The sequence below is a fragment of the Tamandua tetradactyla genome, chromosome 10 (assembly GCF_023851605.1).
Source record: "Tamandua tetradactyla isolate mTamTet1 chromosome 10, mTamTet1.pri, whole genome shotgun sequence".
Lineage (NCBI taxonomy): Eukaryota > Metazoa > Chordata > Mammalia > Pilosa > Myrmecophagidae > Tamandua > Tamandua tetradactyla.
In genome coordinates, this window is record NC_135336.1 from 14649314 (window position 1) to 14674126 (window position 24813).

The 24813-nt window shown below is 36.4% G+C and overlaps 1 protein-coding gene across 2 annotated transcripts in view; it reads right to left on the reverse strand.

Moving 5' to 3' along the window:
• Nucleotides 1-347: 347 nt before the first annotated feature.
• LSG1 (large 60S subunit nuclear export GTPase 1) overlaps nucleotides 348-24813 on the reverse strand; it is a 33354-nt gene continuing 8888 nt past the window's right edge. Inside the window, exons 6-14 of one of the 2 annotated variants that reach the window (XM_077117919.1) lie at nucleotides 19440-19500; nucleotides 18039-18215; nucleotides 13798-14199; nucleotides 11788-11889; nucleotides 11511-11654; nucleotides 9209-9332; nucleotides 7012-7091; nucleotides 3668-3841; nucleotides 348-859 (exon numbers count right to left, since the gene is read on the reverse strand). In XM_077117919.1, coding sequence (XP_076974034.1) covers nucleotides 677-859; nucleotides 3668-3841; nucleotides 7012-7091; nucleotides 9209-9332; nucleotides 11511-11654; nucleotides 11788-11889; nucleotides 13798-14199; nucleotides 18039-18215; nucleotides 19440-19500 — 1447 coding nt within the window. In that variant the 3' untranslated portion in view covers nucleotides 348-676. The remainder of the gene's footprint in view (nucleotides 860-3667; nucleotides 3842-7011; nucleotides 7092-9208; nucleotides 9333-11510; nucleotides 11655-11787; nucleotides 11890-13797; nucleotides 14200-18038; nucleotides 18216-19439; nucleotides 19501-24813) is intronic. The other variant, XM_077117920.1, reaches the window with a different exon arrangement.

A 24813-nucleotide genomic window follows, 5' to 3' on the forward strand; every position in this document is an offset into this window, starting at 1 on the left:
TTCTGTATGCCAATCCAGTTTCTCTAATATAAAAGGAATGATTAGAAGTCGGATGTTACAGATAGAGGAGCTTAATCTTTCAACATAGGTGATCCTCCCCAAGAAGCTTTTAAAACTCCAAATAATCATCTACCATCTCAAGATGTATTTACTCTGCCCCATCAGAGGTGTACGTAGGTGTGTGTCAGGTTTAGATATAACCCCCCAAATTGAGTATCACTAATCTAAACAACATACTCAAAAGATTCCATCTAACCCCCCTGCCATATCTTGGAAAATTAAAACTGTTAAAAGAATGGACGTGGTATATCCTATTGGCAGTTATCTATTTAAACCAATAAAACATGTTAATGGCAATTTAATATATTTTCAAATCAGTATGCATTTGTGTATATATTTACACAAATATGTATCAGTCCATCATCCATTCACTCATCTTCAGTTTAGACTTCTGTAGGTGTAGGTTTCTGAGACTCCAAGGCGACTACTTCAGATAGGGGTGGTGTTTCAAAGAGCCCCTCAGTCTTGCAATCAAGCATGCTGGGTGCAGCTGTGCTCCCCAACAGCGAGGTCCTTTCTGTAGTGCTATCACCTAGGAAAAGGTCCACAGGCAACAAGCAGCTTCTGTCTTTTTCTAGTTGCACAATGCAAATGCGATTTCTGTGGCAACCTGAGCTTACATATCCAGGTGCTTGTAGAGCCTACGGCTTTTCTCTTTTTTGTTTTTGTTGCCATGTTTTTTCCAGGGCTTCCCAGCCCCGCTCTCTGAGCTTCTCATATTACTTGCAGTCACCAGGACACTCCCAGGCTTGTAGCCCATGACAGTCTGGATTCCTTTGGTCAAAGCTCTCACATTCTCCTAGGAATAAGAGAAAACATTATTTGAAATGCCAGCAGGCTATTTCCATCAGGAAATATGAACAGTATTGTTCATGGACAAGATAAAACCAAGAAAGAAGGGGGTAAACACTTGGTTTTATGAAAGCAGATTTCCATCTCTTTGTCTTTTCTATCCTTATCTTTAAATGATGTTTCCCAGTATTCTGTTCTCTATTTATTCTCTTCTCCCTTATTTTCTCCTCCATCAACTTGTTTAGTCCCATAACTTTAAATGCCATCTATAACTATCAATATAACTAAACTACTAGTCTTCTGAAAAATTTTTATTAATTTTTAAATTAAAAAAAAATGTAACAAATGCAAACATTCTTAACTTATGATCATTCCATTCTACATAATCAGTAATTCACAATATCATCACATAGTTGCATATTCATCATCATGATCATTTCTTAGAACATTTGCATCAATTCAGAAAAAGAAATAAAAAGACAACAGAAAAAATTTCATACATAACATACCCCTTACCCCTCCCTTTCATCAATCACTAGCATTTCAATCTAAATTTATTTTAATATTTGTTCCTATTATTTATTTTTATTCCATGCTTTACTCATCTGTTGATAAGGTAGATAAAAGGAGCATCAGACACAAGGTTTTCACAATCACACAGTCACATTGTGAAAGCTGTATCATTATATAATCATCTTCAAGAAATATGGCTACTGGAACACAGCTCCACATTTTCAGACAGTTCCCTCCAGCCTCTCCATTACATCTTGACTAACAAGGTGATATCTATTTAATGCGTAAGCAAACCTCCAGGATAAAATCTTGTGACTCTGTTTGGAATCTCTCTCAGCCACTGACACTTTATTTTGTCTCATTTTGCTCTTCCCCCTTTTGGCCAAGGTTTTCTCAATTCCTTGATGCTGAGTCTCAGCTCATTCTAGGAGTTGAAAAATCTCTATCTTGATATCCAAACTCAACCTGCCTCAAACAAAATTAATTAGTTTCCCTTAGAAACTGGCTTTTCATTCTACATTTTGTTTAATAGTTTAGGTATCTGCCCAGCTGCCCAACTAGCACACTCTACTTCTGCTACTCCATCTTCCTTAGCCCCACATATAATTATCACTAAATTCTTTTAATTCTGTTGATCCTAGTACTTTTAAGTAGCCTTTTTTCTTGATTTGGCTCTTGCCCTGTTATTGCAGTCCTTTAACTGTTTTCTGGAGTTTTGAGAAAGATGGTTCTGCCAGTTCTTGCTGACTATTTAAAGCTTCTGTGGGGGGATGGAGCCCTGTGGCATCTCTCACACCGCCATCTTGACTGTGGTAGATATCAACCCAACTGGCATATTTTTATTCATCCATCAAAGTCCAGTTTAATAGCACCTCCTCTGACCAAGATTCCAGATTAACTGTTCCTTCATATGGATTTACAAGGTACGTAATGTGCAATTCTGTCCTATCATTAACATGTCATATTATTTATTTAACTTATTTGTCTTCCCTTGGCAAAAATGCGAACCCCTCGAAAGCAAGAGTTATATCTTATTCATTTTCTATTTCAAATCCTACTATAATGGCTAACACATAGGAAATCAAAAAAGTGTTTTTTATAAACCTGAGATTTTATTTCATCTATTTAAGTAAAACAAAATCAAACAGCAACAAAAACCTAAACAAAGTTTAACTTTACTTAGGAAAAAAATTTTAATCCAAGATGATTTGCAAGTATAAAGCAATATTTCATGATCTTCTTATAATTATAAAATATTGCTAATATTAGAAATAATATGAATGATTACAACTAATAATAATTTTTTTGATCTCTTATAAGGGCCTTTAAGAACTTCTTATAAATATTTAAAATTTCAACCTAAATGCTCAAATGACGGTTATAAGGTCAAAAAAGAATTTGTCATCTTTCACACTGGTGGTCATTGTCTCCCTAGCACTGGAACAGATCTGGAAGTAACACAAACTGGGAATCTCAAATATCCAAATTCTATCCCAGTTTTGTGACTTAACACAAGTGTCCTTGGGTAAGTCTATCTCCTTGAGCCTCAATGTCCTCAGTTGTAAAATGGGGATATTATCTGCTTGGCCACCTTGGAGGCTTGTGTGAGGCACTTGGATAAAGCACGGTATGAGCACAGAATCATTCTCTAGTTAACTTTGTTTTGGATACAGCAGTCAACTAAAATAATTTAAAGATGCTCAATGTAAAACAAAATGGCAATGAGATGTCACTTCATAACGACTAAGATGGTTAAAATAAAGAGACTATAATACATATCGGTGAGGATGTGGAAAAACTGGATCCCCATAAACTGCTGGTGGGAATAAAACAGAATGTGGCATATATCTATATAACAGAAGATATTTGGCTACAAAAAAGAATGGAATACTTTTACATTTGGATAAATGGCACAAGGATGAACCTTGAAAGCAGACATGTGACAGGAGCCAGTCACAAAAGGCCACACATTATATGGTTCCATTTTTATGATGTGTTTAGAAGAGGTAAATCCATAGAGAAAGTAGATTAGTAGTTTCCTAGGACTGGGATGGAGGTGAGGGTAGGAGAGCTGGGGTCAGGTTGGGGGTGGTGATGACTGAAGGTCATGGAGTTTCTCTTTGGGGTGATAAAATGTTTTAAAGTTAACTGTAGTGATGGTTATACAACTCTGAATATACAAAAAAAAAAAGAACTGTACATTTTAAAAGGTGAATCGTATGGTACGTGAATGATATCTCAATAAAGCTTATTTTTAAAAAATGTGTTGGATCAGAAGTTAAATAAAAACGTTAAAACTTACTTGATGAAAAAAACTTCTGTCAACTGCATTTTCAATCTGTTTTGCTCTTTTACTTCTGCCTGGCTGAACTTTTATTTCATTGCCATTCATTTTGTTCTCCAGGAGTTGCTGGTGTTGATGCTGAAAAGTCACAGGATCAGTTCCAGGAGGAGGATGACAGTAGAGCAGTTTACCCTACAAAGACAACATGAATGATAAAAGTGCATTGTAAGGGCCTCTGTGTTACCCCAGGAGAAAGAAAAAGTCCTCAGAGGAGGTATTTCCAACTAGGTACACTATGATTCAGTTCTCTAGTATCCTTCATGACTGAAACCTTCCCTCAAATTCTGAGCTTCCAGACCATGTTCTGGCCTCTCTCCCTCTGCTTCTTCTACACATTACATGGATGGCTCCCCCCCCCCCCCCTTAATTTTTTATGTATTTGGCACTTATTATCTGTGGAAATGAAAACTATAGCTTTCATTCAACTTCACAACATATACACACTATATAATTTATCCCCAAATATGGTCACTGAACTGTTATCCCACTGCTTTACATGTCAAATACAAAAGAGAAAATTATATTTTATCATAAAGTCCACGTAGAAGATGAAAATTCAAAAAATTCCTCAGAAAGAACTGACTGGCTCAGTATAGGTTAGGTGGCAACCCCTAGACAAATCAGTGTGGCCATGAGGCAGGATGATGTACCATCACAAGTAATTTCAATAATCACTATGGCCTGTGTACCTAATAATCCTTCTCTTGGAATTGTCTCCTCTCTCCCATCTACAGCTGTCACAGGAGCTCTTGGGTACCTAGACTGCAAGCTACGAAACAAAGGAGCTGTCAGCAGCCATACTGGCGCCATGCAGAGTAGAGGTGTAAAGAAGATGACATGCGAAAGCCAATGGACGAAATGTATGCAAAGAAAAACAGAGACAATGACAGAGTTCTGATGGCATTCAAGATGCATTCAGGGATATATCCAAAAGAACTGAAAATAGGGTCTCAAAGAGATAGTTGCACATCAATGTTCAGAGCAGCATTATTCACAGTTACCAAAAGATGGAAGCAAGCCAAGTATCCATCAACTGATGAATGGATAAACAAAATGTGGTACAGACATACAAGGGAATATTATTCCACCATGAAAAGGAATGACGTTCTGATACATGTGACAATATGGACAAACTTTGATGACATCAGCCAGACACAAACAGGAAGATATTACATAATCTTACTGATGTGAAATAATTAGAAGGAGTAAACTCAGAGTCAGAAACTAGAATACAGGTTACCAGGGGTTGGGGTGGAGTGGGGCATTAATGCTTAATTAGTACAGAATTTCTGTCTGGGGTGATAGAAAAGATTGGGAACTGGATGGTGGTGATGGTAGCACAATGCTGTGAAAGTAATCGACACTACTGGATTGTATATCTGAATGCAGTCAAAGGGGGATATTATGGGAGGTATGCATTTACTAGAATAAAAAACTAAAAACCAACCAACTAACCAACCACAACTGCACAGCACAGTGAACCCTAATGTAAACTACTGACTGTAGTAAGTGTATAATTATACTGCAAATTTAAAAAATAGGGTTGGGTATATGGGAACTCTATATATTCTGATTTCCCTGTAAACCTACAACTTTTTTTAAACAGAAAAAGAAATATTGAGGGCACAGACTTCGAGAGACCACTCTACCCCCCACCTCTCTGTACCCTTTAGAATAATTTCCTCTTTCTGATTAAGCTAAGCTGAAGGTTTTCAGTCAACTGCAACAAAAGTGTTCGAATATCCCAATGACAATCTTGGTGTTTTAAAATTGAAAATTATTTTCTGAATTGTTAAAGATTATTAAATTACATTTTAGTATTCTTTTCTCACTTATTTATAGCATTCTACTTTTTCAAAATTGGTAACACATATAACCAGACTAAATTCTATTCTAACAAAGTTCATCAACACAGCCAGCAGGCTTAAAGTTAAACCACACTTAAAATAAATCTTACCTCAGCCCATGGGTTCCTTCTAACTAAAAAAGGTCTTCCCTATGCAACACCCAGCCCCTCCCACCACCATTTTTTCTTTCTAAAGCCAACCCAGTTTCCAAGGCCCTGCTCAAATGCTACCTCCTCCATAAAATCTTCCCATATCACCCCAGACTAGAATGAAATCTTTCTTCCTTTACTGACCCCTGCTGCTTTTTAACTTCGTTTGTATTTCTATGAAAGCATTCTTCAGTATGTTTATATGATTACAATTATGGTGAATATACTCCAAAATAAAATCTAGGGCACAATCTGGCCATTATGACAGTAATAATGGAAACACTGGGATGGAATACTTAAATCAAAATAACTCCTAGGTTCCTGTATGCAGGGATGCAGTTGTTCACTGGGTGCATATTTGCCTTTCCACCACAAATGCTCTGAAAGCTGTGACTGTTTTTTAATTTATCTTTGCATCCTCTACAGTGTCATAAACTGTAAATGAATGATTTATCCCCACAAATATTCCATTAACTACTTCTTCAATTGAAGGCAAGAGAAAATGGCTGTCCATTTTTATTTCTATTCTTGAAGAGGTCCCACTGATGCTATCCTGAGAAAAGGGAATAAAGCCAAATCCTCACAACCTGTTACTAACAGATCCCTACAATGTTTATTTTTAATAACATTGAATTATTAAAATTCAATGGAAAGAATTAAACTTACCTTTAATACCTAATAATTATCATGGACTTATTTTGTGCCAGCAACTGAACTTTAGTGCTTGGCATATATCCACTATTCTCATTTATTCCCTATAATAATCCCATGATCTAGCTACTATTATTACTTTACTCATGGGGAAAACCCCAAACTTAATCATGTTCTCATTTGTAATATGGGGATAGTACCCTCACAGACTTGTTATGCCTTCCAAAGGGATAATATATATAAGACATTTGTAACAATCCTTAACAGAATAAGCTTTTGATAAATGTTACCTATTATTATTATTGATACTATTGAGGCAGGCATGTAAACAGATACCCCATAAGGAAGACTGTGATAATAGTAATGATAGAGACAAGGGCTGTAGGAGATGGAATAACAAGAGGCATAAATTTATTCTTTTCATTAATTAATAGTATTCAGAGCTCTTCACCATTCATGATATGCTGTCCATCTATCACTGAATGATTTACATGATGCTAATTCCTCTGGATCAAAAACACGACCCTAGTTATAATATAATCCAAATGAAAAAACATATCCTTTATAATTTAACAGGATGCCATTATCTAGGACACACTAATGGAGAAAAAGAAGATGTGCTTATTCAAAAGCAGTAAGAAGCAAGGTCACATACACTGACATAATCCTTCAGGATGTATCGTGCAGACCGAGGTTGGTCTGGCTGCCCATGAGCTGTCATGAATCCTCGCATATCTGTGAGAAAAAATGTATTTTACAATACCTAAATTAGACAGAATATCACAATCAAAACAACTGAGGGACAGAAAGTTTTTTTTTCATTACTATACTAACAATACATCCTTATTCTATCTTTTTAAAAAATCACATAACTATCATTATATAAATATTTTAGTTAGCATTAAAAATATTCACTAATCCAGGAGCAGAGACAACATAGTTGTTTGATAGGCTACCCTAACCACTACCTGTTTGACAGGCTATCCTAACCACTACCTGGCACCAAGCCATAACAAATACACTAGATTTCTCTCTACTCCAGTAATTTCTTCTACCCCTTTAACTGAAATATTTATCAGGTCACTGGGAGGAGAACACTATATATCATCAATATTACAAAACCAACAGCAATAGAGGAAGTTTTCTTATTTGATACACCTACATTTTTCCCCTATTTCCCAAATATAAAGCAAAGATTCCTTGAATTAGAGTTTGGTGTGCTTAAGAACAAGGACTTTAATCTAGCTGTGTGTGTTGGCTTTTTCAGTTTAGAAGAAAACAGAACCCTAATTCACACCATACACAAAAAATAAATTTAGACAGACTAAAAATTTAAAAACTTATACAAAAGAAATTATAGTACACAGTTTTATCCTTTGGGGATAGGGAAGGCCTCCCCAAGTAAAACACCAAATACAGCAAAGCCAAAATGGAAAAAAACAGTCTAGTGAAATCGTCAACTTCTGCAGGTTTAAAATAACCATGAATAAAAGTAAATGGGAAAATATCTGCAGCACATGTAACAAAGAATGTCTACAAATTGTTAAAACAAAGGCAATTCCCAAATGAAATATAAATGGCCAAAACGACATGGGAGGATAGTAAACTTCATAAGTAAAGAAATGCAAATTAAAACGAGTAATAAAGAAAAATGCAATTTAACAAGAGTAATTTAGTAATACCTTTTAAACATATTTCTAAAACTCTCCTCTACAAAATTTCTCTTATACGTCTTAACTACCAGGAACTTTAGTCTGCACAGACCTGCAGATAGTGATCTTAGAAACTCAGTGTGCATAGTCATCCTGTTTTTTGGAAACTAACTGGCCTTTCCCTTACTCCAATTTTATTAGCTCTCTCAATTAAGATTAAATTCAAAATCTGATTTAAGAGTGGGTCATGTCAAATCATTTCTCTCTGTTAGTTAATACTTGAACCCCTTCCTAGCCAGTGGAAATTCCTTAAAAGCCAAGACACACCTGCATGGAAATGTCTCTATTCTTGCTGTCTCTTTAGGTAGACAAAGGTTCTCCAGACCACCTTTAAAGTTTGCATTTAAGGTAAGTAAATAACACACAAATTGGGAGAAATGATAGGCAAAGATAACTCCCATGTGGAAGTGGGGTAAAACATGAAGATGGCATATCTATGGACTCATTTTAATGTCAAACAAGGTTTACAGGAGACAAATGGAAGGGATGAGAGGGGATACTTTGTGTCCCTGTCCTAACCAATCTCCACTCTATCCCAATTTCTGAGGGCTTTCCCTTCTAACATTTTTCTCATAATTTTCCTATCCCTCTCTGACAACCAGATTAATTTTCTTCCTAATACCCCATTTTCTTCCCCATTTGGGAGAAGACTCCAGAAAAAGCCAACAGTAGCCTCAGATCAGAAACCCTGTGACTTGGGCACCATGAGAAGGGCAAAGCCCTGAGGTCCTGAGCTCCCTGAGGGCGCGTTAACCTTGCTCTGGGGAAACAGAGGAGAGAAGAGGGAGGACAGCTAGCTTCCCAAGATTCGATTTTTACTCTTAAGGTTAGGAACGATCAGACCTGGGGAAGAGGCAAGGAATAGAAAACATTTTTTTTCCTAACTCTAACAAGCACTTAATTCATTAAAGTGAAATTCTTTCAAGGTAGCAGTTCTCCCTCACTTACTGTTCAACCCTGAAACCACCACCAAATCAGCCACCTGGAGCTCATTTTTTAGGCAAGGTTAAGCAACAATAAAAGCATCAAAACAAGACGACAAAAGAAATGCTGAAAAAAATTGTGAACGTTTCTTTGTAGAGTATTATTTCTTTCATTAACTATATAATTGTACAGGTTTTAAAATAAATCAAAACTCACATCCATAAGCTGTCAGTAATTCTTCTGATGTTGGAGGTCGAAGCGGATCTTCATCTTCTCTAGGCTTTATGATATTAATTCCATAGGTAGCTTCTAAAACATGTCTTGGAATATTATGACAAACATAAGCTTGTCAAGAAATCTGTTTCCCTGAATTGAACCCCTCTTCGCTCTGGTGCTAATGCTTCTCAGAACATGGTTTATCTACGAAAAACACCCTTTTTCCTCCCTAAAGGAAGAGTACAGCCATTCATTAAAAGACTATTTTTCTTTTAAACAAAACCTTATGGATAAAAAATCACTTTAAATTATTAACTATATAAAATATCTCTGCCCCAGTCTTGGAGTTTGTTCATATGAAACTTAACCCCACAGGGGACAGGTCAAGCCTACTTAAAATTAGGCCTAAGGGTCACCCCCAAGAGAACCTCTTTTGTTGCTCAGATGTGGCCTCTCTCTCCAGCCAACACAGCAAGCAAACTCACCACTCTCCTCATCTACGTGGGACATGACTCCCAGGGGTGTGGATCTTCCTGGCAATGTGGGACAGAAATCCCAGAATGAGCTGAGATTCAGCATCAAGGGATTGAGAAAAACTCTAGAATGAGCTGAGACCCAGCATCAAGGGATTGAGAAAACCTTCTTGACCAAAAGGGGGAAGAGTGAAATGAGACAAAGTGTCAATGGCTGAGAGATTCCAGAGTCGAGAGATTCCAAACAGAGTCAAGAGGTTCCTCTGGAGGTTATTCTTACACATTAAGTAGATAACACCTTGTTAACCAAGATGTAATGGAGAGGCTGGAGGGAATTGCCTGAAAATGTAGAGTTGTGTTCCAGTAGCCATGTTTCTTGATGATGACTGAATAATGATATAGCTTTCACAATGTGAAAAAAAAAAAAAAAATCTCTGAAATAGACCTTAAAGATGACATATTTTTACCGTGAAAAGCAAGATTCTAAATAAACCAACAATTCATGAAATTTTCCAAACAAATAAAGCACAAAGAAAATCTTTGCTTCCAAATCCTTACAACTATGCAAGGAGAGGTTATCTTTTCTTCCCTTATCTAATAATCTTCCACAGCATCTTATTTGTATTTTTCTTAAGTCACTTACAGCATTTTACCTTGTATCAGTTACTTATGTACAGGCCTTATACCCCCATGGACAGAACACTTAAGGTGAGATCTGGGTCTAATTGATGCTTTATCCTCCACAGTACTTAAGGTAAGCCAGTATCTGGCTTAGAGCAAGTGCAATGTATGTTTGCTTATTAATTTACAGTGGTTTAAACAATACAAAAAAGCACAAATAATATAACAATAGTGCTGCCAACTACCAAGGATAACAATATTTTAGTTCTTAAAAAATCATGTGCAAAACTTGAACTTTTAAAACATTTATCAGCCCCACCTCCCTACCCAGAGGGAAGCAGTTTGTGTGCATCCTTCAACCCACTTTTCATATTTTTACAGATATGTACCTAGGAATAGTGTTTTATGATATGGAGATTTTTACAAATATGATGTCACACTAACTATATATGTATATACTGTATAGTACTTTCAGATTTACCCACATTACCATAAGGTTTACTGCATTTCTTTTAATAAATACTGCTCTTTACAGACCATATTTTACTAATCCTGGATAAACTAATTCTTATTCCTTATTTCTTCTAAGAGAAAACAGAAATTGAGGGAAACAAAAAGGTGTGGTCTCAAATGTAGTCATTAAGGATCTTGCTGAGAACTGTTCAGGGCCTGAAATTTTACTTTACTTACATGCTACCAAATTAGTTTGCCAATTTCTGTGGCAAGCAATCGATGAAACAGTAACAAACTTACCTTGTTAGCTTAAAAGCAGGGTAAAATCTTAGTCCTGATCAGTTTTTAACAGATCAACAGATCAAGAAGTAGCAGAATTTCTAAGCTATCTCATATTAATTGTGAGATCTTGGGCAAATTATTTAACTTCTCGGTGCCTCAGTTTCCTCATGTATGAGGGCATGGGATTAACAGTAATACCTGCCTTAAGAGTTGTTTTGAGAATTAAATGAGATAATATTTTTCCAATTATACCAGGCTAAATTGCAAAAATCAGGAGATGAGGTTCTAATTCTGAAGTCCTAATGCTATCTCACTGTATAAACTTGGGCAGATCACTAGAAAGCATTTTAGATTCTCCACTCGTAAGGTATCAAAACTGAATCCATCAAACGCTGCCGTAAGCAATGTTAAATCAAACTTGAAGCCCCAGTACACATATAACAACCAGATTCCTTCTGAAGAAGAAAGGATATTAGTGACACAGGTGGGATGTGATCTCTCATCTGGTCTATTGGAAGGATACCACTGCAAATCATCTCTGCCTTGGTAGAGACAAAGGATGGCATCACGAGACCTGGACAATCACACAAGCACAGGCCAGGCTCTACATACAGAGTCTGAAAGACAAGTTAGAGATTTATGATGGGTACACAGCAGATGAAGAAGAGCAGCACAAAGATTTGCAACACATACCCAGAGAGGGAGGGAGTGGGTGAGAAGGAAATATAGAGGTTAATGTTGCAAAAATACCTGAAAATGCTTGGTGTGACCAGGTGTGGCAGACACAGAAACTTTCTTGTTGCCCATGATGGTATTGATTGTTGAGCTTTTACCAACATTAGGGTAGCCCACCTAGAAAAGACTCAGAAATTACTGAACAGAAGACAAATAGTATATCTAAAAATACTAAGTAAATGGCCCTAACACTAGCACAAGCAACTCGTCATTTCAGAGTATTATTTGAAATAGATGCTCTGTGTTTGTTGACAAACATTTTAATAATTACAATAAATATTTTTAATTTTTAAAACTTTTTAGCTAGTTTCTATCCTGCTTGCTAAAAAATTAAAATGGCATAATGATTTGATGTAAGTTAACTACTCCTAGGTTTAGGGTGGGACAATAATCGTTCTTGCCAACTCCCCTCAACATTATCAATAAATCTGAAATTTCATGTTGCCACAGATAAAGTGGGATCATATAAAGGAACAAAAGTAGTTCTTAGATAAAGTGATAAGCACACCTGGTTTTCCCTAATGCCTTCAAATCCAACTCCCTGTGTGACATGACTCCCTTGTCAAGCTGACAAACCTCAAAACTTTCAACCCTAATACAAAACTCACAATGCATATACTTTCACTATTCCAGTCATAAATTTCATCACTCTTCAAACCTCAACCAGTCAATCACTTGCCATTCCTTGAACACAATAAAAAACTTCACAGAAGACAGTTTAAAAGTTGTTTGGGGGCTCTTGCTACAAACCCCTTCCCCTCGGATTTGGGTCCTTCATTATATACTCCCATTGGGTACTGAACTTTCTTTCTCTCCTTAACAGTCTTTATGCTTGGAATTCTTTTCCTTTAGGTCAGCAAATTATAGAATGGGGACTGTAACTGTCCTGCCTACAGAGCTACTGCTAGGACCCAGCAGAATGCTTGTGGCAGGTACTCAATAAATGTTTGTAGAATGAGTAAATGAATCTGTTCTAGATATTAGTTTCCAGAGTAAGAAATCCAGAAAAGGAGGGAGACTGCTTTGCATTTTCTTAAAAGTGAGAAAGAAATGAATTAATATGCAAGAGTAGCTGTACCATCCAATGAATGTGAAAAATTAACTTTTACCAACAGTATTTACCAAATTAAGCCTTAAACTCAGAGAAATAATGTAACTTTCCCAAGGTTCACAGCAAATTAGTTCAAAGTGGGAATTATACCTAGGTCTGACCCCAGAGACAATTCTTTTTAACAGTACACCAAAATGTCTATATAGTCATTTAAATTAGAACTTTTTCTTTTCGAAAGGGGTAAGGGGGCTCAGAAAGAATTGTTACTCGGCACATAACATAAGAGCTAGAAAACAAACTTGCTGGGATTTCCTTTCTTCTACTTTTTGTTCTTCTGGAAAGATCATCTTTACGGTACCTTACCTAACATAATTACATCTCCTTAGCTAAGGACAAAGCCACATGAAGCCACGTTGTATTGCTCTGGAGTTTGGGGAAATTTATAGCCCCCTTTGGATACATAATTAGGGATGTGATCTTTTCTCCATTTTCTAAGTAGTATTTGTCTTGAAAGCATCTGTCTTATTTTGCCTGGCCCCAAGATTTTGGAATCCCCCTGATATGCATGTGAGACATTCACAGTGTAAGTTGACAAATACCAAGGATCACAGAATGCCAAAAATACAGAAAAAGGTAAGAATACTGGGATTGGAAGTCTAAAGATAATACGAAAAGCTCTCTCATTCTAGTCTCTCAGTAATTTTCAAGATGTGAACAGCAGAGATGGAAAGAGACTGGAGACGATATTTAATATACACTGGGGTATAACAAATATAAGCCTTGAGAAAGTTCACTTCTTTAGGCTTTGAATGTCATACTGCTTACTCCCACAGGGCCAGGGGCAACACAAGTGCAATAATGTTTCCTACGATTCCAGAAGCCTAACTGGTCTCTGGGTTCCCAGTTTTGCCACCAAAGAACGGAGAATGAAGATCTCCACAGTGGGAACAATTTTATAACATACATCATCTTACCAATCCAACAGTAAACTGCCCATCCTTCACCTTCTTCCCAGTGTGCAGCTGCTTAAAGATCTCCAGTAATTCCTGCTTCGATACTAAGTGGCTATTATTGTGTGTTTGACTCTTCTGTGGGGTTTTCCTTTCCTGAGCCTCAGAATCCGCAGCACAGCTTTCCTTCCAGTCGTGGCCACAAGACTCTTCGTCAAGGTAACCATCTTCTTCTGAACATGTCTGCCAATCTTCTTCCTCCTCCTCCCGACAGTCCTCATACTCACTGCTGTCTTCATCACTGGAAGCATCCTCACTAACTGAGAGAGGATCCCTGCTAGGGAGATGTTCTGTCTCAGCCTCATCAAACTCAGAGCTTTCAAACTCAGTTGAGCTGGCTTCTCCAGCATTTCCATTTACTTGTTCCTAATGAAATAACAGAAACCATAAAAATGCAGATGTAACAACTATATTCATGCCAGTGAAAATACTTAATAAGTTGGTAATGTAAGATAAACAGGATGGCTAATTATTTACCAATTGCAGATTCCTAGGGATGTTTTTAAAACAATAACCTTTGGCAAAGAGAGAGGTTAAAATAATTTACTATTCATGGATATGTTAATTCTTCTGAATCCCTCAGGCAGAAATAAGGCAATTTACAGTGTTACCATTTCTTACTGATAAGGGTACTTTAGGTGGGATTTGGAAGTGATATAACTGCACGTCATTTCCAAATAGTTTAGTGATAAAATGAGTAACACTAACAAAAGGGACACAAATTCAGTTAAACACATCTACATTTTATAAAAGTAGAAATAAAAACAAAATGTTGGTAAAATGGATATGTTTTCATGATTATGCCTGGCAACTCAGAAACAAGGCTTACAATGAACCACAAATTGGAAGCAATTTGTCAGATACATAAGTAATGAATATAAAGAAATCTGTGCTCCTCACTATGAGCTCTTTGAGTCATATTCTAAAATATGAAGGCACAAAAACAAGAATGTGATGTAAACATGTATATGTATTAGAAAAAAATAAGGTGGAAACAGGTTAGGCTCAAGAAAAACGTTAAAGACAACAAATAATGTTAGAAATAAGAAGGAAAATTCCTTGAGGAATACAAAGTGTAACTTAACAGAGGCCAAAAGTAAAGAGGTACTCACCTAAGTCACATTTTTAAAAAATAAGAGAGTGAACAACTGTTAGAGAGAACCATAACCACTAACAGGTGAGGAAACAAGTGAATATTAAAAACTTCTGATGCCCAGATTATATCTGTGACTACAGATATGATGCCATAACCTCAGCTGCTAAATATACATATATATATTTTTTTGAGAAGTCACACACAATGTCAGAGATTCCAGAAGCCTGGAGAGGAGCAAAGGGTACCTGACTTTTTTTTTTTAAAGAGTATCTTTCATAAATCACACTGTTAACCCAGATACTGATACTGAATGAATTCCACAAGTTGGCTTGGCGAGCCCTAAAAAAGATGATGGTCATTAATAGGAGGCAACAGGATTCCCTGAGAATGTATCATGCAAAAAAATTCCATTTCCCCTTGAAATTCAGGCTACTTGGTTAGCAGATCAGGGAGTGCCACAAATATAGAAAGTAACCTTTTTTTCCATTTCTGACAGGGTTATGTGGCTGGCGCATCAAGGCAAAGAGATACAGTGATAGACAGTTAAAGTATTTTGTATACAGGGATTATTAAGTTCACAGAGGACTCCAGATCTCCGCCTTTGAGCCTACTCTTATTCAACAATGTTATTAATGAGCTGAAATAATATAATAAGGGCAAACACAAAATCTGCAGATATTCAAAGCAAGAAGGGGAAAAAACAATTTTCATATTCAAAAGGAACTCTATCTTGGCTCAAACTACTAACCTAGTATTAAAGAGGAACAATCCTATCATAAGTTGAGGTAAAAACAAAATACAGGAATACACCATTTTATTGTGCTTGTTTTATTACACTTCGCAAATACTGCCTTTTTTTAAAAAAACAAATTTACAGCAATCTTGTGTTGAGCAAATCTGTTGATGCCATTTTTCTAACAGCATGCGTTCACTCTGGGTTTATGTGTTACTTAAATAATTAAGGTATGTACTTTTTTTTAAGACATAATGCTATTGTACACTTACCAGACTACAGGATAATGTAAACATAACTTTTATATGCTCTGGGAAATAAAAAAAATTCCCAGAGGAAAGTTTTTGTTGTTGTTGCTTGAGCAGGCACCGGGAATTGAACCTAGGTCTCCAGCATGGCAGATAAGAATTCTGCCATTAAGCCACCATCAGACCGCCCCCCAAGGAAAGTTTAGGAATAAATTTAACTCAGGATGTAAAGGATTTGTCCATGGAAAACTACAAAGAAATTAAAGAAGACCTCAATAAATGGGAGGACATTCTCTGTCCATGGATAGGAAGATCAGATACTGCTGAGACATCAGTTCTACCCAAAGTGATCTATAGCTTCAACACAATCCAAATAAAAATAATAGCCTTCTTTGCAGAAATGGAAAAGCCAATCATCAGATTTATGTGGACGGGTAAAAAACGAAATTGGAGGACTCACACTTTCCAATCTTAAAACTTACTACAAAGCACAATAATCAAAATAGCATGATATTGGCACAAGGACAGACATTTAGAATAACTGTATCCAACTGAGAATTCAGAAAACAACCCTCACATTTATGGCCAACTTATTATTTGACAAGACCATTCAATTTGGAAAGAACAGTCTTTTCAACAAATGGTGTTGGGAAAACTGGATCTCCATTTGTGAAAGAATGAAGTTGGTCTCCAACCTCACATCATATACAAAAATCAAACTGAAATGGATCAAAGACCTAAATATAAGAGGTAGAATGATAAAACTCCAAGAAAAGAACATAGGGAACCATATTCAGGATCTTGTGTTAGGCATTGGCTTCTTAGAGTTCATATCCACAGCACAAACAAGAGGAGAAAAAAATAGATAAATGGGTTCTCATTAAAATGAAAAACTTTTACACATTACAGAACTCTATCATAAAAGTAAAATGACAACCTACACAATGGGAAAAAATATTTGGAAACCACATATCTAATAAGTGTTTAGATCCAAAATATATAAAGATTCCTTCAACTCAACAACAAAGACAAACAACTCAATTAAAAAATGGGCAAAAGACTTAAATAGAAATTTTTCCAAAGAGGATATACAAATGGCCCAAAAGCACATGTAAGATGCTCAGTATCATTAGCCATTAGGGAGATGCAAATTAAAACCACAATGAGATACCACTGTACAACCAATAAATTGACCACAAACAGAAAACAACAAGCATTTGAGAGGTTGTGGAGAAACAGGGACAGTCATTCATCACTGGCAGGAATGTAAAATGGATAGTTGCTGCGGAAGACTGTTCGGCAGTTCCTCAGAAACTGAAGTATAGAATTACCATATGACCCAGCAATCCCACTATTAGGTATATACCCAAAAGAACTGAAATCAAGGAATCACACAGATATTTGCACACCAATGTTCATACTGACATTCTCCACAAATGTCAAAAGATGGAGGCAACTCAAGTGTCCATAAATTGATGAATAAACAAAATGTGAAATATACATAAAATGGATTATTATTCAGCCATAAAAACGAACAAAGTCTGATATAACTGACAACATGGGTCTTAAAGACATCACGTTGAGTGAAATAAGCCAGACACAAAAGGACAGATATTGTATGATCTCACTGATGTGAAATAATTAGTATAAGCAAACTCATATAGTCAGAATCCAGAATAAAGTTACTGGAGGACAGGGTCGAATAGGGAAAGGGGAAGTCAAGGTTTCAAATGTATAGGGTTTCTATTTGGAATGATGTAAATGTTTTGGTAATGGATGGTGGTGATGGTAGCACAATATAGTGAACGTAATTAACAGTACCCAATTATATATTTGAATGTGGTTAAAACAGAAAATTTTAGGTTGCATATATATAACTAGAATAAAAAAAAAAAATTCATGGAACCACACAGCACAAACAGCAAACTCTAAGTTAAACCATAGACTATAATTAACAGTACAATTATAAAAATGTACTTTCATCAATTGTTAACAAATGATCAATAGGGTTCTGTAAACCCACAGTGTCCCTAATTTAAAAAACAAAATAAAACACAAATAAAGGACACTAATCAGAAACCAAAATCCTCCTCTCTGAAAGCCAACCTGAAGAATTCCCCCTGGTTACCTTAGTACCACCATTCAGTTGAAGGGCTTCAGCCAAAGCCGACCAGAAAATAACTTTCACACCTTCTGTTTCAAAGTATGTGGCCCAGGCACTCCGCTGCTCTGCAGTCAACAAGTCAGCCTTATTTATCAGAATAACATTCTCCTTATCATCATCTATTTCTTTTACATAACATTCCTAAACAAGACAAAGATAACTAGTTAGGGCTCTTCAAATCAGGCTAATTATGGAAGATTTCCCCAGCCTGTCTAAAAGTTTTTACTGCTCCCAGCTTTAAATCATTCCCTAATTCAAAGCTTTTCAATCATGGCACCATTTTTTTTTTTTACATGGGCAGGCACCAGAATCAAACCCAGGTCTCCGGCATGGCAGGCGAGAATTCTGCCACTGAGCCACCACTGCACCGCCCTAATCATGGTACATTTTATTTTATTCATCTTTATTCATCTTTTCAGTAAGCTTTTTAAGGGAGTATAGTCACATGCACATATAAACTTCAACATAAGAAATTAGAAGGGTAAATTCCTGTCCAATAGGAACAGGCACATTTTTCTATCAATATATAATTGTTCTCTTTAATAATGCTGAATTGTTTCTTGTAAAACAAGTTAAAGAACCATTCATCTAGGAGACCTATCAGCCAGCAGTAACAATTTTTTAGTCAAGTGATGATGGCCAATAATAATCTCTTCTTTTAATGTAAAAAATATTTTTTGAAGCCTAAAAGAAAAACAAGTCTCAGGAACAGAAATGAATTCTCTATGATAGTACTTCATTAGAAAAGCAAAGGTATAAAAGCTGACTTTAACAATTTTATCGTTAAGATTCTGTTATTCACCAGTGGATTTAAAAACAATATTATTATTACTATGATGGTCCTCAAACAGAAATAGGAACAACTTCCATATATACAATGCTTTATGAGTTCAACGCACATATTGCATTATTTCATGTGAACCTCACACCTCAATTATTACCCGCTGTGGCATTTTACAAACTTGGTTCACTTGTAAACCACCATAGGAGGTAACATATAAGATGTGAGGTGGGAGAACTTGATGGAACAGATAAAAAGTGAGATGATTACAACTATGCTAAATAAGTAAAACACTACTTCAACTGCGGTCTCTTGAAAAATGGGAAAAACTGGCAGATGTCTCTTAGCAAAGTGGTTTCTAAACCAAAAGCTAGAAGTCTGTGTGACAGAGCAGATGGGAAAAATGGTTTGAGAAAACATCTGTCTCAGCAGTGGTATTATGTAAGTTCCACCCAAGGTTAGGTAAGACCTAATTAAATCTAGAGGAGTATTATAAAGAACACTTGACTAGAGTTACTTCTACGAGTGATCACGTCCTCTTACTTCTGCTCAAAGGACTTAAAATCTTGTCAAACTTTACTTACCAAATCCTCACATCTAAACAGGAGAGGATTTCGAGCATCTACTATCTGGACCACAATATCACTGAAAAACAAGTATGAGATCATAAAAAACCACAGGACCAACCTTCGGATTTTCTTTAGCAGAAATGAAAGGGAACACTAACCATATAATAATGACAGTAATTGCAAACACTTTCCATATATAAACTTACAAAAAAACCTCAAAACAAAACACATTTGGTTAACCAGCCTTTGAATTAACTCTTTGAAACCTAGCTGAACACCAAAGGAAATGCATTACATTCAAGTTACCATTTAGGCAAGGTTTTTTTTTCTGTTTGCAAACATTAAATTTTTATTTCATTTTCCTTTTTTTAAAAAAATTTTTATTAATAAAATCAATCAACATACAAACACGAATATTCTTAATGTATGAACATTCTGTACTTGGTGTGCAATCAATGGCTCACAATATCATCACATAGTTGTATATTCATCACCACGATCATTTCTCAGAACATTTATGTCACTCCAGAAGAAAAAACTCATACATACCATACCCTTTTCCCCTCCCTCTCATTGACCACTACTATTTCCCTCTACCCAATTTAACATTTTCTCCCCCTATTATTTTATTTTTAATCCATATTTTTGACTCATCTGTCCATAGCGTAGATAAAAGGAGCATCAGAATAAGGTTTTCACAATCACACAGTCACTTTGGAAAGCTATATCACTATACAATCATCTTAAAGAAACACGGCTACTGGAACACAGCTCTACAGTTTCAGGCACTTCCCTCTAGCCTCTTTAATACACCTTAAACTAAAAAGGGGATATTTATATAATGTGTAAGAATAACCTCCAGGATAACCTCTCGACTCTATTTGAAATCTCTCAGCCACTGACACTTTATTTTGTCTCATTTCTCTCATCCCCCTTTCAGTCGAGAAGGTTTTCTCAATCCCTTGATGCCGAGTCCCAGCTCATTCCAGGATTGCTGTCCTACATTGCCAGGGAGGTTTACATCCCTGGGAGTCATGTCCCACATAGAGAGTGGGAAGGCAATGAGTTTACTTGCCGTGTTAGGCAGGGCTTTTTTCTTTTTAAAAATTTTTTTAAACATAACATACAAACACAAACATTCTTATCATATGATCATTCCATTCTTGGTATACAATTAATAACTCACAATATCATCACATAGTTGTATATTCATCACCATGATCATTTCTTAGAACATTTGCATCAATTCAGAAAAAGAAATAAAAAGAAAAAAGAAAAAACTCATACATACCATACCCCTTACCCCTCCGACTGCTAGTATTTCCATCTACCTAATATATCTTAGCCTTTATTTCCCCTATTTTTTTCTTTACCCCTTACCACTCCCTTTCATTGATCACTAGCATTACGATCTACCAAATTTATTTTAACATTTATTACCCCTATTATTTATTTATTTTTACTCTATATGTTTTACTCATCTGTCTGTACCATAGATAAACGGAGCATCAAACACAAGGTCTTCACAATCACACAGTCACACTGTGAAAGCTGTATCATTATACGATCATCAAGAAACATGGCTACTGGAACACAGCTTTACATTTTCAGTCACTTTCCTCCAGCTTCTCCAATACACCTTAACTAAAAAGGTTATATTCATATAATGTGTAAGAATAACCTCCAGGATAACCTCTTGACTCCATTTGAAATCTCCCAGCCATTGATACTTTGTCTCATTTCTCTCTTCCCTCTTTTGGTCTAGAACGCTTTCTCAATCCCTTGATGCTGCGTTCCAGCTCATTCTAGGATTTCTGTCCCAAGTTGCCAGGCAGGTTTACACTCCTGGGAGTCATGTCCCACGTAGAGAGGGGGAGGGTAGTATTGTGTTGGCTGAGAGAGAGAGGCCACATCTGAGCAACAAAAGAGGTTCTCTGAGGGTGACTTTTAGGCCTAATTTTAAGTATGCTTAGCCTATCCTTTGTAGGGATAAGTTTCATATAAACAAACTCCAAGATTGGCCTATTGCTTTGGTTGTCCCCACTGCTTGTGAGAATATCAGGAATTCTCCACATGGGGAAGTTGAATTTCCCCTCTTTCTTGTCATTCCCCCAAGGGGATTTTGCAAATACTTTTGTATTCACTGTCCAAATCACTCTGGGATTTATCAGGGCATCACTCTGGATAAACTGTAGGCAGGTTTTGTTTTTTTTTTTAAATAGTTTCAGTATTTATTGCACGATGATAACACATCTGCGTTATAAGTTTGCTGATTATTTTGCTCTGCAAAATACTCTGAATGTAGTCTGAATGTCCAGTGTACATTCACTGGCTAAATTGAACAGCAAATGTACACCGGATCCTTGCTTGTTGGCATGATAAAAGTATGCTCCATAGTTATTGTTGTCTGAGTTTATACACTGCTGCAAATTTGATGAGCTAACATACAGTCCTAAATTATAAACAAATCAAAGCAAAAAGTCAGAGATTCAGTTCTCCTAGTCATTAACATATTTTCAAGATAATCACTCAGAGGTAGCAGGTAAAGCTGTACAAACCAAAGATGAGCTTACCAAGCAGCACAAGTTATGTTTTGTTTGGTGTCTGATGTACATTAAGTAGATATAACATTTGTGTATGTAGAGTTATATTTCGCGGTAGGTATTTACTCCATCCATTCACAGTCATCACAAACTACAGCTTAAAAACAGGTTTGCATGTATTCAGCTAGCTGAACCTTTAGAAGAGAACACTGCCATTTAATCTAAGGCATTTTAGTAAGCATAAATTGAGTACCCTGACAAGCTCCTGTGACACCAGCTTTAATTTCTCTCTACCAGACTTGTGTCTCACTGTTCTTCAGCTAATATAGGCTTCTCCAGGCTGGCCAGTCTCCCTGCTGCCTCCTGCCAGCATGGTTTTGTATTCCCTTCTCTGTGGTAACAGTCTCTGGACTGCGCTCACCACCATCTATCTTGAGTACTACAGTTTCCTCATGGTCTTGCTTCGACTCCACTTCCTCTCTGAATCATGCCTTTGTCATATTAATAATTTTTTTTTCTGTAGGCAGGTATTTTAGCAAGATATTTTATTTCACAATAGTTAAATTTTCAGCATAAATTTTATGATTGAAAGGAACTCACAAATTTGCTAATCTCTAATATTTTTTAAGTTCTCTAATTAAGCAGATCTCAGCATTTTTCCCAATTATTTATTTATTTATTAAACATAACCACATACAAACACAAATATTCTTACCATATGATTTTTCCATTCTTGATATATAATCAGTAACTCACAATATCATCACATAGTTGTATTTTCATCATCATGATCACTTCTTAGAACATTTGCATCAATTCAGAAAAAGAAATAAAAAGAAAACAGAAAAACATTCCTACATACCATATCCCTTACCCCTCCCTTTCATTGATCACTAGCATTTCAATCTACTAAATTTATTTTAATATCTGTTCCCTCTATTATTTATTTATTTTTAATCCATAAGTTTTACTCATCTGTCAATAAGGTAGATAAAAGGATCAGCTTTTTTTTTTTTTTTAACATGGGCAGGTACCAGGAAACGAACCTGGGTCCTCTGGCATGGACCTGGGTCCAGGGTCCACCATGGCCCTCAGCATTTTTTTAAGGCAGTATCTACTACTTTCAAAATTGTGACAATTCAAGACAATGCAAAAATTTTGCAAAAAATGGACAAAGTCAAATAAACGAAATCACGAGGTCCAGAAACATTATGTGTACCTACCAAACATGAAGAAAGAATAACTGTCTTAGAAACACCCTTTAAAGAGATGGCATTTCAAAATAGCTTAATTTATGTACTGAATTACGATACAAATAAAGTGCCAACTATGTACCAGGAAAGACATGTAATGCAATGGAAGTGCCTTATCTTACTGGAATGTAGTGTTCTGCCCCCAGTGCTTTAGCAGTTTCCTGCATTTCAATGATAATTTACACAATTTTTCTCTGATAACTACTACTGAAATTAAAGAGGCAGATGGCTTGTTAGCCTGTTACCAAACAGGAGACATCTGCTACAGAAGACTCAATACATGTTTCCTGTCCAAAGATGTGGTAGTAGTCACTTTATTTCTATGTAATGTAGATCAACTTCCATGCAACATAAACCACGTTCTTTGAATTAGAAACATGTTCTATCTTTTAAAAAAAGGGAAATACTGGGTGGTGCGACAGTGGCTCAGTGGCAGAATTCTCACTTGTGAAGCCCGAGACCAGGGTTTGATTACCGGTACCTGCCTAGGCAAAAATAAAAAAATTTAAAAAAAAAGGGAAATACCACATAGCAGAACAACAGGACAAGTAAGTATTGTAATTCAATAGAATCTGTAACTTTTGACAAGGACAGGCTCACTCTAGTGAAATCAATGCCTTATTTAGAGGCACAGAAAACCTGTAAAGAGCCTTCCTTTTAAACACTGGTGACTGAACACATATTATCACCTCTGCTCCCTCTCAAAACCTACTAAATGAAAATAAAAGTAAAAGCTGAAACCTGTTAGGATAAAGAAAGAACAGCAAATAAAGAATGTCAACTCACTTTTGGAAGATGGAAATCTGATGGAAGGATTAGAACCAAGAAAGCTGACTATCAAGGGCTTCCAGAGGGAACTTCCTAAGAAGCAAACCTGTTCATGCCTCAGAGCCCTGAGAAGGCTCAGCATTAGAAGCATCTGGCATCTCTGAAGGCAAAGGTGAGGCATGAGACCGAAATCAGGAGTGTTTGTATAAAGTCTTAATACGAAGCATTATTCCAATTCCTTTAGCTCTATTTGTGGCAGATTACTTTTCTCTTTAAGAAACTGACTGGCCCTGGACAAATCATGGTAGGTGTCTTCTGTCTACTACCCTCCCAGTAGTCCTGTTATAATGGCCTCACTCCTCTTGCATCTGTCCTGACATCAGCTGGGTGGTTCCACCTTTCACCCCAGGTCACAAATGATTGGCCCAGGGTGAGCACCTGACTCAAGCTGAGCCAATCATATTCCATTTCTGGGATACTGGCATGGAACTGAAGTGTTTTTGTCTGACTCTGCCTGCTCTCTTGAATGACAGCGACAAACTCAGGAGCTGTCCGGCAGTGGAGATTTTTTATCGTGCATACCAAGAGGAAAAAAAGTCAGGCAGTCAGCAGTGAGAAAGAAAAGAAAAGATAATGCTTGGATTTCTGAGGGTGTTTAGGTTCCTGATTAGGGTTCAGCTCCATCCCCACTCTTGGATTCTGTGACCCAATTAAGTTCTTCTTTGTATTTAAGTCACACAAATAGCATGAATCTATTGTTTTTACCTGGTAAAAAGCCAGGCTTTACTCTCAGAAAGTTGCTCTCCCAGGCTCAAGTTTTTCCTC